General features: G+C 36.0%; 1 protein-coding gene across 2 annotated transcripts in view; it reads right to left on the bottom strand.

Annotated features, from left to right (window-relative positions):
- Nucleotides 1-15869, bottom strand: part of lpgat1 (lysophosphatidylglycerol acyltransferase 1) — a 37672-nt gene that overhangs the window by 4319 nt on the left and 17484 nt on the right. For both annotated transcript variants that reach the window (XM_058755671.1, XM_058755672.1), the window contains exons 6-7: nucleotides 14316-14442; nucleotides 54-160 (exon numbers count right to left, since the gene is read on the bottom strand). In XM_058755671.1, the coding sequence (XP_058611654.1) occupies nucleotides 54-160; nucleotides 14316-14442 (234 nt within the window). The remainder of the gene's footprint in view (nucleotides 1-53; nucleotides 161-14315; nucleotides 14443-15869) is intronic.

Below are 15869 nucleotides of genomic sequence, written 5' to 3'. Positions count from 1 at the left end.
ATATGTACAATCTATAGATCTGGGAAAACTAAATTCGATCGTTATCAAAGTACCTGTCTTGTAGAAGTGAGCCAGAAGTTTCTCCTTTTCCACAAATCGCTGATATAGCCAATCTGCCAGCGCTTCTGATTCTACTGGGACGTCCTTTATTGGGTATGTCCTGAAAATATAACAAATAACAATTTGTTATACAGAACTGAGAAACATTCAAAAGCAAAATGCTAAAACTATACTGACCATTGGTCAATACAGCATTCTAGAGACTAAAGTTAACAGAGAGAGACTTTTCGTTAATAAGTAGTTTCCAAGATTAATAATAATATTCATAGTTATCACATTTACAAAACTTAAATGATAAAACATTTTTTTAAAGCAGCAGTAGTACTACTAAGAAATATCAATATTGTTTTATTACAATACTACATTACAATTAATATAAATAACTGCATATCAATTTAGACTGCATTATTTTTATTTACAAAAATAAAATATTTTAAATGTAGAATGTAGTAACAGATTGTATTATAATAGTACATTAATTTACAATTATTAATTAATATAAATTTAGACTATTTTAATATATACATTTACAAACTAAAAATAAATGACAAATAAATAGTAAAATAAATTTTAATTGACTTAAATACTATTATTAAATGTAAAAGTAAGCAATAATATTATTTAATAATATAGATTCTGTGTACTTTATACACAGTACTGAATATATTAAGCATTAATTCACAGTTTCTCTGTACATTTGCATAAATATTTTGTTAATAATAGTAATTATCCTGTTGTTAATAACAACAACAACACTACATTATTATTATTAGTATTATTATAACCAGTTCTGACATGTTGAGCAAATGTTGCCCTACTGACCCAATACTTTCTCGTTCTTTCATTTAGGAAACACACACACAAAACAATGCCAGTTGGGAGTAAAGTTAGCATGTTGAACACACCGAGACAGAGGGGCTGACTGAATGAGAACAGTATAAAAAGCTTAAAACAAATTTGCTAAATTAAATTTACAATAATGAAGGTAATTTAGGGAGGCAATGAAGACAGCTTGAGGGAGAAAATCTAACAGGCACTGAAAAAAAACAGATGAGCATGGAGCACAAATGATCCCAATTCTCAGTCTTCATCAGATCTCCCACAGTTAGCATGGTGAAGTGGAGAGCTCAGCTCTTCAGGCTTTGAGCCGCGAGCAGCGTGACAGATTCAGCGTTTGTGCTGATGAGACGCTTCATCTGATGACAGCAGTTTTCTGTTGAAACACTGTCCGAGCTCCGCACAGACAGCTGAGACATACAAACACACGACTGACTGCAAACGTGTCTTACAAAAACAAACAGTACAGAGAGGATGTGATTGAGCACAATATTACAACATTGTGAAGTTAGTTTCCTGACTGATCCAGCTTCTGCTTTTCCCTTTGTTTAAGAAACAGTCAACTTCCCTCAATGACTGTACTAGTAAATATTTAACCAAATTCAATAAAAAGAGTACAGTCGCATTAGGCTATGATAATGTATCACTACTGAGAGACTGTAAATTGCAACTGCATTTTTTAATACTATTTCCTTAATACCTAACAACCTTCCTTTGGTACAAAAACCCTAACATTAATACATTTACATTATCAGAATCCTGCTTATCAAAAGGATATTAAATTAAGTTGAAATGAGCTCATGTGAGGATATGTAAAAACTAGTACAAATACATTGGAAATCAAAAGTGAAGTAATATCCATAATCAAAAATACAGTAAAATATTACAATAAAAAATTCTATTTGGATATTTTCAAAACTTAATTTATTCCTGTGACGCAAATCTGAATTTTCAGCATTACTCCAGTCTTCAGAGTCACATGATCTTTCAGAAATCATTGTAATATGTTGATTTAATGCTCGACATTGTTGAAATCGAATATTCCTGTTATTATTAATGTTGCTGCTTAATATTGTGTGAACCTTTTTAAGGTTATTTGATGAATAGAAAGTTCAAAGGAACAACATTTATTGGAAATAGATATCTTTTAAAAATGGGGGAAATTAATGCAAATCTCCTATTAAACCATGTATGGAAATTTTGCGTATAATCTTTCCCGTACACAACTCTATGTATTATTATTTTGACTAACTTCTCAATCTCTGGTAGCACCGATGTTAATGTAGAAACATACAAAGCTGTTCACTCATTAATTTACAGTACATCCATCCATACTGTACATCTATTGCTTACTTTCTTTTGACTTGTTTATCTTAGTTCACTTTCCATCTACCACACACAAATCAATAGGTGTGGAGTAATAAGGCCCTCGGGGACAAATTCCAGAAAATGCCTGGCAATAACATGAGATAAGGACCCTGGTAACAGAAGTCACCCGAGACACCCAGAACCATCTTTAGGACAGATCTGTGCATCAAATCACACGTTTCCCACTAGAAGGACATACAGCTCCATAAAGCACCGCACACGTTTGTCATGTCATGTTACTGATGCATCCCACAAGCTTTTGTAATGCCATGTTTGAAGGTTTCATGTTCTATAGGGCAGGTCAGCTGATGAATGAGAATATATAGATTTGCATTGTTTGATTTTGTTAAAATTGAGAACTGCAAAAGTCTTGTTAGAATAGACTGAAAAAAAAAAATCGTAATGCTTTGTACCGTATGCCATCACAAGTGTTTATGAACACTCCGCTTTCATTTGAGCTGTATAAATGTTCAGTTGTTGCAAATGAAATAAAATTGAAATGATTGCAGTTGAACACAAACATAGACATGTTTTTTGGCATACTAAAGGTACTAGGGCTGCAACAACGAATCGATTAAATCGATAAAAATCGATTACTAAAAGCGTTGGCAACGAATTTCATAATCGATTCGTTGTGTCGCGCGACGCGGAGACGTTTGATTATTAAAAAAAAAAAAAAAAAAAAAACCAAAAAAAACGAGCGGAGGTAGAGGAAAGATACATGGCGGAGGCAGAGAAATCCGTGCGACCCAAGTCATCCAAGGTGTGGGAGCAGGGGCGGCGTTTGCGTATGGCAGAGTGTGGCAGTTGCCATACCCTAGCCCAGTCAGGTGCTGTGAAAATTATCCAAACTTGAGTCGCTTATAATTCGTTTTATTATTTTAAATCAGAGAGTTTTAAAAATAGTAAACCAATGATAAGCATTAAAATAACTTGTCAGTAAAACTTAACGCCATTGGATCATCGAGCTCTCAGCGAGACCTCGTAACTTCACCCGCCTCCGTTCAGATTGACGCCGCGCACAGCCTGGAGAAGATGAGATCTCTGCTTTTTCGCAATGCGAGGGTGAATAAATAATTGGTGTTTGAATAGTACATCGTTTTCTTTACTCAAACACTATGTCAGTAAAGGATAATGTTTTTGTGTGTTTGAAGAGTGGAGAAGAATTAGTTATTTGCCGTCTATATACGTTTTAAATATCCTGTGCATTATGTGCATAAGCGCTTAATTTGAGATTTTGGCCAAGTGTATTAAACAACAAGAAAAACTAAGCGCCCATATAGCTACAATCAAAGTTATATAACCTGTAAAAGTTGATGAAAGCATAATGCACTTGCTGCTTCAGATAACAGTTACAGCCGTTCTAATGACAGACAAAACACTCCATCTCCGTCATTCTCTGGTCAAAAACATTGTTAACTCCATTTGAGCTTGATTTTCATATAATGTTAAGTGCAAGTGTCTGATACAATACCAACGCTAACGACGCAGTGTTGTTAAATAATTTAATTTTTTGCACCCCCCCCCCAAAAAAGTCTATATATTTGGCAGATGTAAAGCATACATGTGTATGTTTTTTGTGTTAGTCCATTTTTATTTTATTTTATTATTATTATAACAGCCCAGGGATGTTCAAGGAGCAACATGTTGGTGCACTTTCTAAAGATTTTAGTTCTGTTTTTGAATAAAGGGTTGGAAATGAATGCTTTTCTTTTTTCTTTTTTTTAAAATCCGATTCATCGATTAATCGAAAAAATAATCGACAGATTAATCGATTATTAAAATAATCGTTAGTTGCAGCCCTAAAAGGTACCTAGTATAAAAAATAAAATAAAATATACTTCTGACAGATAAAACAAGGACTTAACCGATATTTCCAAGACAGTTCATGTAATTTTAAACGGTGACATTAAAGGTTTATTTCACCCCAAAATGACAATTCTGTCATTAATTACTCATCCTCATGTCGTTCCAGACCCGTGAGACCTTCGTTCATCTACGGAACACAAATGAAAACATTTTTGATTAAATCAAAGACCCTCCATAGACAGCAACCCAACTGAAATGTTCATTGATGTTCAATGCGCAAAAAAAAAGTATTCTCGTAGCGTCGCAAAACTGAAGTTGAGCCACTGATGTCACATGGACTGTTTTACTGATGTATTTACTATGTTTCTGGACCTGGGAACATTTCAGTTGTGTTGCTGTCTATGGAGGGTCTGATAGCTCTCCGATTTCATCAATAATATCTCAATTTGTGTTGCGAAGATGAATGAAGGTCTTGCGGGTCTGGAACGACGTGAGGGTGAGTAGTTAATGACAATTTTCATTTCAGGGTGAACTATCCCTTTAATGTGCTGCGGATTGCGATACGTTCCCTAGAGGCTCCGTAAGCCTTGCTTGATATGGACCATTTCCACCAAACCAATTAAACCTCTCTGTATCTCCGAGATTTGTTTCGGGGGAATTTCAATGACCTGGTAGACTCCGTATCCACAGGACTAATCTCTACATTCTGTTTGGTTTACAGAGCAATGTCTGTGAAATAGTCTGTACTTCTGGACAGGCATACATTTATTCATCCATTTCAACTATCGCTGATACTACTTGTTGAACTACTTTTTTTAAGGCTTGGTTCTATTTATTTGACTGTGGTTACACATTTGTGCGCTGACACATTTCTACCAATTCATCATTTCATCATTTCAATCACTATAATCACCTACACGCCTGTGAACAGAAAGTGCCCATAACCGCCTTGTGTCAAACCAAACTAAGTGTGACAGGAAATACAAGTGCCTACGGAGAGTTTGTTTTGTTTTAGGCCATTTCAAAGTCAGTCAGAATTAAAATCAGACTTGAGTTTGTGATACAGCTTCTCCTCGATTCACTGTCGCTCTCGGCCCTCCTCCAGCCAGACAATGTCAAAAAGCAAAGTGTGAAAAGAGCATTAGTGCCCATTTAACAGAAAATGTTGAGTTATTGGTAGGTCACTGTTCCGAGTTCAGATCCGATTCAGTGTTGTCATTTGATGGATGCCTTTCTGTAGGTCTGACAATCATACCCACCCTAACAAAATCAACTATATGTATTCATTTTTTTCTGTCAACAATTAACTATTCTTGTCCTTAACCCTATAAAGCCCACTGTGTCATATTTTCTAGCAAATTTCTAAGGCCTCTATTTTACCAATAAGTAAAATATCTTTTAGTGTAATTCTAAAATTGTCCACCTTCAGGTTGTTTTAAAGGTGCCATAGAATGGAAAACTGCATTTACCTTGGCCAGAGTTCCCACACCTTGGTTAACTTCAAATTCAAGGACCTTTCAAGGACTTTCCAGGTCCAATACCCTCAAATTCAAGGACTTAATGTGGGGACACATTTCAAGTGAGAGCAAAGGTTACATCACGTCACCTTGTAAGATACATTGTTACAGTTTTCATGTGTCAAACACAACTATGCAAAAAAGCTAATTTTTTTTTTTTTGCATTTATTTTTGGCCATATGACAGAAATCTGATATTTGTCGTATTTCTGTTTTGCATAAAATTGAATAATATTTGGTACATACTATACTGTATTCTAAAATGATCTGATATTAACTTTTGCATGGATTTTATTGAAAAGAGCTTAGGCTCATGTAAGCAGAAGTTTTAAGATATATGAATATGCTTTTAAGTTTTTCTTGCCTCATGGCTTTACATTATCTTAACAAGCAAAGCAATTCAACATTACATCCTTTGGATCTCTGGCAAGCCATTCTTTGTAATCTTCTTTGGTGAGCCAAATATCTTGAAACTTGCATTTTCCAGTCATCACGTTTCAGCCTATTTTTGCAATATTTCACAGTGCGTCTGTGAAACGCTGAGGTACCATCTTAGTAGTTTTGTGTGCGTGTGAACGTCATGGCAACGAACAACACAAAGTACCTCACGTGGGAAACACTTAACGTAACGCATAAATGTGCAACGTAAATCAAGCAAGCTAGTATGCATATGCCACAAAGTGTTGGCGAAATAATACATTAGCGGACCGGAGGGAGTAATATGGAATTTTCAAGGACCTGTATCTATGTTTGTTTATTTTCAAAAACTTTCCAGGGCCTTGAAAATTTTTAATCAGATTCACAAACTTTCAAGGATTTCAAGGACCCGTGGGAACCCTGCTTGGCATAGTTGAATAATAACAGTTCTGTACATGGAAATGACATACCGTGAGCCTCAAACACCATTGTTTCCTCCTTATGTAAATCTCGTGAATTTTTCACCACTGAAAAATAGGCGAATAAGAACATAACACCGACTATGACGACACAAACAGGATTACTAATAGTTACGCCCCCAACATTTGCATATGCCGCCCATGTTCTATGCCAGCCAAACCTGCACAGCTGAATCATCAGAAGTTCTGCAGGTATTGTGAAGAAACAAGCAAGGACAACAGTGAAAATGGCAGATCATGGAAATAAATGTTATGTTCCAGGCTGTGCAGGGGGTGTGAAGTGCAGGGATGGGTTGGTGTCTGTATTCAGAAAGGCACGGAAAGCAAATAACGCGTTCTAATAAAATAACGCGAGCCACTAAAGGAACACAGTTAGCTTCTTGGTAGCGGTAGCCTGTTATATTACAGAACATAAGATTTCACTTACCACATAAATAGAGTAAGGAGAGATGACTGAGGAGGATGGGGAATGATTTACAGATCCTGAGCACCACTGACAAGCATCTGATCTTGTAAAATGTGTGGTAAGTACTGCTGCTCCATAGTATAAACAGAGTACATGCGATCGCGAATCTCAAAAGCATTCAAAAGCAGTTTCAATGCCCAGTATATTAATAACGGCTCCCTGATGCCCGCATTTTATTTACAGTATAATTACCCAACGATATAACTGCGCGAAAAAGTATTGAAATATACATTTTCCTCCCTGTGTTTCCTTCCTGCTGTGTGAGCTACTGAAATGAGCCGCACTGTGAAACAGCCAATCAGAGCAGAGCTCCACATTATTATTCATGACCATTCCAAATAAGGTAATAACAGACCATTTCATTCTAGGGAGAAATCCTAGGGTTGTAAATGGACATGTAAAACTGTTTCTGGAAATTTTTTGCCCTTACCTATGCCACATACCTTCTATGTAGATAACAGGGAACAATTTAAAATATTGTATCAATGCATTCTATGGCACCTTTAAGTAATTAGTCTGTTATGCTGTTCTAAAATTTTGTTGGTACATTACGAATTATCAGAATGTCATCTGACTTTCATAAAAATATCAGAAACTTTACCAAATTGCAGGAGAGATCTAATACTCAACCCCCCCAAAAAAAATTAACTTTTTTTTTTTTAAAGTAACCTTTTGTGACTATTATTTTACATACAGGCTTAGCAAAAAAACTAAACAAAAAAAACTAGTGCTGTCAAACGATTAATTGCAATTAAAATCGCATCCAAAATAATTAATCGCGATTTATTGTTTGACAGCACTAAAAAAAAAAAAGAAAAAAAAATAAATAAAGAAAAGAAAACTGAATGCAAGTGACCAACAAAGCATACTGGTCAACCATTATCATGTGGCATCCTATACATACATAAACATTAAACCACAACGACTATTTTTTTTTGCTTCCCTTGTAAAACTTCATTAACTTCGTGTTTGCCTCTGAGGCCGTTTCAGGGCAGGTGTGGGGATAAAACTGATGAGCATGTAAACAGTAAGGTGCTCATAAATCACAGCATTGCTGTCTTACTGAATCAGCAAACACTGCACAGCAGAATAAAAGACAGTTTTCAGGGAGGCACACACACACACACACACACATATACATACACATATATATATAAATAAATAAATAAAATCTAAGGCAGTTTGTTGACCCAGTGTGATCATCCACCCACCTGGCACTAAATTCACAAAGGGCTTAAACTCAGTTTCACAGCGAGGGTTCAGAAATGGAGAGTAACACATGGAAAGAGATTAAGAATCATTTTCATCATCTCTTGTACTTGTTTAACCTTTCTTAGTTAGATCATGAAAGTGCAGTGGCTAAGGGTGTCAATGCATATCACAATACAAATTGTGGATAGCAAACAGGTATTGTAATTGCACTGACGTTTACACAGATTTAATTTAGCATCAAATATGATAATGGCTCGTCAAGTATGGTAAAGACAGAAGGTCACATTTGAGATCATGTTTATTAATTATTATTAATATACATTAAAATAAAAAAATAAAAAATATATTTAAACATTTTAATAGGGGTCATGAACTGCCTTTTTTTTTTTTTTACTGTTCTCTGAGGTCCACTTATGTTATCAATTTTTTTTTTACATTAAAAAACAGTTTAGAAGTAATAGGCTATTTTATGTCCTGTTTTTAAACCCCCTCATCAGAACGCTCTGTTTGAACAGGCGTGGTGGATTGTAGACTCGGAAGTAAATGCCCACTGCTACAATTGGCTAATAGTTGTGTATGTTTGACAGCATACATTCCTCATAGATGGACACTGCTGTGATTTAGGTCAAAACACATAAATAGCTCTACATATCAAACGATCTGTAAGAAGAGACAAAGCAATAGTGACCACTTAATGAAAACAGTTACTCACACTTGTGTTGCGACATTACTGTTGGCTCTAAATCCAATAATTCACGAGTTTACTAAAGCAGATCCGTTCACTCGCTGAAAAGTCACGGTCACGTGACCACTAAACAGCACTGTGAGATCCATTTAAACTAGTTTAAAGCTGGATGAAACAATGCTGACACCAGGAGAAACACTGTGCGCAACGATACAGTCAGAAGGCTTTTCAATATACAAATCGCCATCATTTACCATGGATTTACTGTAATAATACTAATTGCACCATGGTATTGTGGCAGAAATGTGGGATATTCATGTTGAACTTTATTATATAATTAATGTTGACATGTATTAAATGTATTAAAAGCGTAACGGAATGTAATTATAGTATTTATAGTGTTTATGCATTTAGTCTAATAAATTTAGACTATGTTATCATATGTTATCATGATCCAAATGTATGTTACTATGGAATACCAATGGTTAATGTTAATTAAACTCAAACAGTCAGAATAATTAAGTTTCACCATAAAGATGAGGTTGTTACAATTTTTACAGATTAGGGCTGCACGATATTGGAAAAAACTCATTGCAATATTTTGTATTTCTGCGATATATATTGCGATATTGAAAAAAAACAAAAAACACCAGATGACTTGAAAAGCTCTGTTTGGAGAAAATAATCAATGATTGGGGTGATTTAGGTGAGTAAATCAGCATTGAAAAATAAACAAATTACAAACATAAATAAATATAATAGAACAAAGATATAAATTAAATGAACAGTGCTTTATATTTTTCCGGTGAGTCTAACGGTATTCAGGTATACTGGCTGAATAATCAAATGTAACACTGCATAGTCTTCACTGTATAAATTAAATCTAATAGATCTGTAAAGCTACAAAAGTGATTTTTCCTCTGTTTTCTTGTTTAATTAACATTCGTGACACAGAAAGCCTTTGGAACATTAAACTGCTGTGAACCTACTGTCCATTTTCTTTATCAATTATTTACCTTCACCGAAGCCATAAGCAACTGTGTTTACAAAGATACTTGCAGAGACATGCATTTTGACAATTTAGCACGCATGTGTCATTTCAGGCACAAATAGACACGAAGTGAACGGAATTCAGTGTTCACATGCATCTGCGTGGCTCTCACAGTGTCTACACCGGATGTGACACGGCAAATCCCCGTGAGTAAATCCCTCATTCTTTTTATGACGTACTGACACAAAGTTCAAAGGATTTGCAACGGTCGCTTTGTCGCGTCCAGTGTAGACAGTGTGGGGCGGCGCGATGCGATAGCTGTCGCGAAAACGATCAGTAACAATCAGCCTACTAAAAATTGCACATCCTGCAATGTGACTATCGTGGATGAGCACGTCGCAATATCAGTGCTGAAACGATATATTGTGCAGCCCTATGAACATAAATTCCATCTGCATCTAACTCAAGCTACTACAACAGTCATCTCAAGCTACTATCAAATGTGCATTTTTAAGAGACCAACGAAACAAAACAAAACAAAATAAAATATTAAGCAAACTGTGCTAGGTACGTGTCATCGAGTCGGGTAACACAAAAGAAATTAATTTTTCTATTTTCAGATTTTTTGTTAAGGAAAAACTACAGTAAAATTGTAAAGAATTCAAAAACATTGTGTCTGTCATGTCCGGACCATGAAGAGTCATTTAAAACCACAATTAACAGTTTACAACTTTGACTTAGGAACAAAAATCTGCTTTTGTTGTGCTAATTTTTTGGGCCAAATTGCCCAGCCCTAATTTAAAGTTAGATATTAGACGTTTTAGAAAGTTTTCGATATTCTTCATATTCTGTGTGGTGATCGGTTAACAGCACTGATAGAAATGAATATTTTCCAATACGTTTAAATTGATTTTGATCTTTTATGAGCATTTTTTTTACCTTTATAAAGCCATTTTTTCTAAAAGTGTGCATCACCTTTTGAGTCAAATTCTTTACATTTAATCAGTCAATTAGAATAAGACATTTGGGCTGTCACCAAGCAAATTAAATCAGTATTGACAAAATTCATCTTTGCAATGCAGAGGAAACACAGAAGCTGCAACTGAAGTGGAATTTAGATGTGTTTACACACTGTTTAATGCAGCTCAGAGGGACAGGGAATACTTTAACCTGCAGTTACAAATGCATAAATAATGTTTTGATATTTTAAACATAAAACGTTGAAAACTGATGTTTGAAATCATTTAAAAATGAAAAAGATACCTTAAATGTTAAATTAAAACCACCAGTAGGTGGCAGGAAGTCACTGTTAATAAGTGAGTCATTGCAATTGAACCGAATCATTTAAATGGTTGATTCATTCAGGAACGAAACACCGTCATGTTGAGATGCAAAACAGTGCTGTGGCTGTGTTTGGAAATTGGAATTATTTTTGTTGGCGAAATTGAGCAAAAACAGGCAATATGCTGTCAAAAATGCAAATCTCTTAATAGGGCTGGGTGGTATATCGAGTTTGTACGATGTAGTCTTTATAAGCGATACGGTATGAGGCAATACCGCTTCTATCGATATTCAGTAGTTTGATACGAGTGCATATGAAAAATATAACGGATGACACAGACTGAGCTGCTGTGGAGAAAGTGCACAATCCAATTTGTTCTAAACACGTGCCAATCTTTATATTAAGGGCTTTAAAAAGAACTTGTAAGATATAGCTTGGTATATAAGTGACTCGTCCCGTCAGATGCTCTGACAGAAAGGCTGCATGTGCTGCTGACAGAGACGCTACTCGCGCTGTTTAATGTGTTTGAAATTTGCTGTTTAACTTAATGCATAACTTATATTTCACAGGCATATTCTCCATCTATAACTGTTAGAAATTCATAGAAGTATTTTTCCGTCGCTTATAAAGACTATAGAAGTAACGACATTTTGCCGTCAGAAGTGCATGATCCTCAGCTTACTGCTTTGCGAGTCTCTGCTAAACTTCACAGACTTCATTAAATGCAATCTAATGTCTAATCATATATATACACACACACACACACACACACACTTTCTACCCCATATCTTGAATTTTGTGTAGAGATGTTCCGATACCCTTTTTCCCTTCCCGATACCTAGGCTGATATCGGCCGATACCGAGTACTGATCCGATACCTGGGTGTGTATCTGGTAATACAGCTGTATGTACTACTAGACCTGTATGAATTGATACAATTATTTAATGATGTGCTTCACCATATGCTGTATATATAGATATATCATACTATGAATTCTACCAAGAACAACATAAAACGCACTAAGGATTAACGAGCTGCTGGATTCATGAATATTAATCACGTTGTCTGCGTTTGCTTGAACTGATTTGCTGAAATCAAACCAGGGACGATAATAGGTGAGCGCCAGCCAATGAGATTGTCGTTTGCGTATTAGCTCTGCCTACTACCGGAGATCCCGGCAGTTCTTAACAGCTGAAGAATTCCAAAAGGAACTCCGTTATTTTGACAGGAAAATATAACAAAGAATATCGTTTACATACCATGCAGATTTGACGCGCTACATGTAAGACTCTCTCTCTCTCTCTCTCTTTGCGTGTGAGGAAAAAAGCAAAGCGACGGCGAGTCGTGCACTTCACTTTCTATTCTATTTCTCAGTCTGTATCCGATCAGATGGTGGATCAGCACCAAGAAATGATGTCTACAGCCCTGATCGTCAGCGGAGACCAGGACACCCAGATGAGCCCCAGAGACATATCCCCAGTGAAGACCTCGATTAAATACAATATAACTAAAAATATAAAATACCTAACTACATAATACTACTATTGTTAGAAATTGCAACAAAATTAAAAATGGAAATATAAATTTTGAACTGCGGGTTTCGTCTGGTCAGAGGAGAACTGGCCCCCCGACTGAGCCTGGTTTCTCCCAAGGTTTTTTTCTCCATTCTGTCACAGAGGGAGTTTTGGTTCCTTGCCGCTGTCACCTCTGGCTTGCTCAGTTGGAGACACTTAATTTCTAGCGATTATCGCCGATTTGATTGTCTAGCTCAGTTTAGTTTAAATAGTATCTGTGCAATGACATCTCTGAATTCAATAATGAAATGCCTTTAACTGAAAATTGAGTGTTTAATCTTATCATTATACATTACTGACACTCTATCCTCCAATTTGATACTGTTAAGTGCTTTGACACAATCTGTATTGTTAAAAGCGCTATATAAATAAAGGTGACTTGACTTCACACTAGAGCTTACGGTACGTCAAATACAGGTGCGCTGCGCATCCATTCAGATGAACTGATAAATAGCACAGATCACTTGACGGAGAGTGAAACTCTGAAGCGCTCAGTCAGAGTGTTCGGAGAGTGACGATATATCTGTGCTAAACTTATATATAGCCTCCAACTCACACACTGGAGAGTAAAATCTGAGCATTTATTAGCCAGTGGCTAATATTATATACCATTTAGTCGCACAGGGTGAAGATTTAGTCACATACGCGAGTGATTTACTGGCAATGTGCTACCACGTTTGTATTTATTCTCCGCTGCTCTAAACAGTGGTTGCTTGTGGCAACACAGCACAACTTCCTGTGTTTGCATTCTGAGCAGCGAAGAAGAATTGATTTCCGATTTGCAGCGTTAAGCAAAGCTAGCGCGCATAACTATAGGTCTCGTTTAAGAATGGTATCGGATCGGTACATGGGTTCAAGTACTCGCCGATACCGATGCCAGAATTTTCTGTGGTATCGGTGGAATTTCCAATACTAGTATCGGAATCGGAACAACCCTAATTTTGTGATCATTAAATTCATTTTAATAGACTGAATCATGCAGTGAAAAAATGCACTCTAAATGCGCACGGCCGCATGCGCACTTATCTAACCTGCTAGACTTCATGTAATGAATGTGTGCACTCTACATTTACATTTAGGGTGCTTCACACTAGCGCTTTTGGTGCGCACCCGGGTTCGATTGACATCAGTATTCGGTTCGTTTGGATGATGTGAACGCTGTCTTCCGACTTCTGGTGCGCACCCGCGAACCGCACCAGAGTCTGGTTAAAAAGGGTGGTCTGGGGTACAGTTCATGTGAAGTCCGGTACGGTTCGCTGCAGACGTGAACGCAGTAGTACCAAATCACGGAAGTGAACCGCTATTAATGACGTATTATTTGATAAAAACGTGTTTGTGCGTTTCACTCACTTTCCTGACGTGTGTGACCGACGCGCTGAGGAGCAATCGAACTCTGGTTCGGACCAGGCAATCAAACCAAGTGTGAAAGCACCCTTAGTCATTTAGCAGACGCTTTTAGTAGAGGTGTTTTTTGTTTTTTGCGATATACTTGATTATGTCAAAAATCGCACATCGTTAAAACAACAATTATGATATTATCGCAGACTACATATATACCGCACAACCCTACCTTTGAGACATTTGTAGATACAACACTATATTACAGAACAGTTCTTACCTGTAGTGTACATGTGTTACTGTTGGATCTCTGTAACCAAAAATCCATGTCTGAATGTCCATGGGTCTTGCATTAGGGTAGGCTATGGTCACATCTATTACCCACTGTAGTCCTTTTGCTTTGTTACCTGAAGGTGGGCAGACACAGAGACTTGAGTCAGAGAAAGAGCTGTACCATTGTTAACTTTAAGGCCAATTCACTTCAATAATGAAAACGAAAAAGCACTAGTCATACTCTTCCCATCCAAACAAACTGTACTTGATAGCTTCAGAATATAGTGCACAGGTTATGCAGGCCTATATTATGTTTTAATCTAACATCTTCTGTGTTCCACATTAGAAAGTCAGTTAAACGGGTTTGTTTTCACACACTGCGATGACGCATTTCCACAGTTATTAACACCACAAAACTAGATTTTATATACTGAACAACTGAATGCACAATTTTGGTGTAATCAATTACTATAATTATCAACATGAACTGAATGAACCATTTTTAGTCCTTGAGTTTAAGAATTACAAATGTGCAAAATATTTTTTCTATTCATTACAACTATTCATTGTGTTGTCTGAACGACGAGTCAGTCTTAAGAAAGCTCTGTGTAATTATGGTCCACCAGACACTGATTAGACATGTTTCTTAGGAGACGTTCAAATAAGATGTGTTCATGTGTTCAAAAACAGCTGTATGGGAACGACAGAATGGAACAGAACATACGGTTGTTTAAAAGTTGAACTATATTAAACTTGACACATTGTCTGTAAAATGGTGTGGGATGTCTAAAATAAAATCCAACCAAAACAACAGCAGGAGAAGTTACGCCACTGGCTGTCTACATTAATTAAAGAAATAGTGCAGACAGAATTCAAGAACACACATGCCTTCAACAGGATAAAATGCATAAAAATAAATAACACCAAATATCCAACCATCAAATATATTGTACATACCAGTGTTGTTACTGTTGACTAAAATGGAAATAAAGCTGAAATAAAATAAATTTGCAGTGAAACTGAAATAAAAATTCACTGAAAAAAAAAAAAAAAAAAAAAAGTGTTTAAGTATTAAAACTAAAACTGAAATAAATACAAAATTAAAGCTAAACAGAAATACAAAAAAAAGACCAAATAAAAAATTAAATTAAAACTGATCATATAAAGACACAATAAGAAATACAATACAACAGTATATATATAGTACTAAAATAACACTATTCTACATAAAAGCTTTAATTACCAATACTACCATAGTCTATCTAGAAAACAAAAAACACAAGCTGCGTTTCCATTACCCTTCAAATTGCGCAAATCAAAATTAAACTGAAAACACGCCTAATGGAAATGAGTCAATTTCACAAAAACTCCCATATATCGCGAAAAAGTTTTTATGCTCGCATGAGGTGATTTTTGAGGCAATTTGAAAAAGGAATATTTCGCAAAACAGCAAGAGACGTTTTTTTTTTTTTTCCGCATTTACAGGTCACATGGCGTATGTAAAAAGTCATATGATCATTCTTCAATGTACTATAACCTCCAAGAAACACTTCATACGTGG

This window comes from Onychostoma macrolepis, chromosome 20, assembly GCF_012432095.1.
Source record: "Onychostoma macrolepis isolate SWU-2019 chromosome 20, ASM1243209v1, whole genome shotgun sequence".
NCBI lineage: Eukaryota > Metazoa > Chordata > Actinopteri > Cypriniformes > Cyprinidae > Onychostoma > Onychostoma macrolepis.
This window is presented reverse-complemented; position numbering and strand designations above follow the sequence as displayed.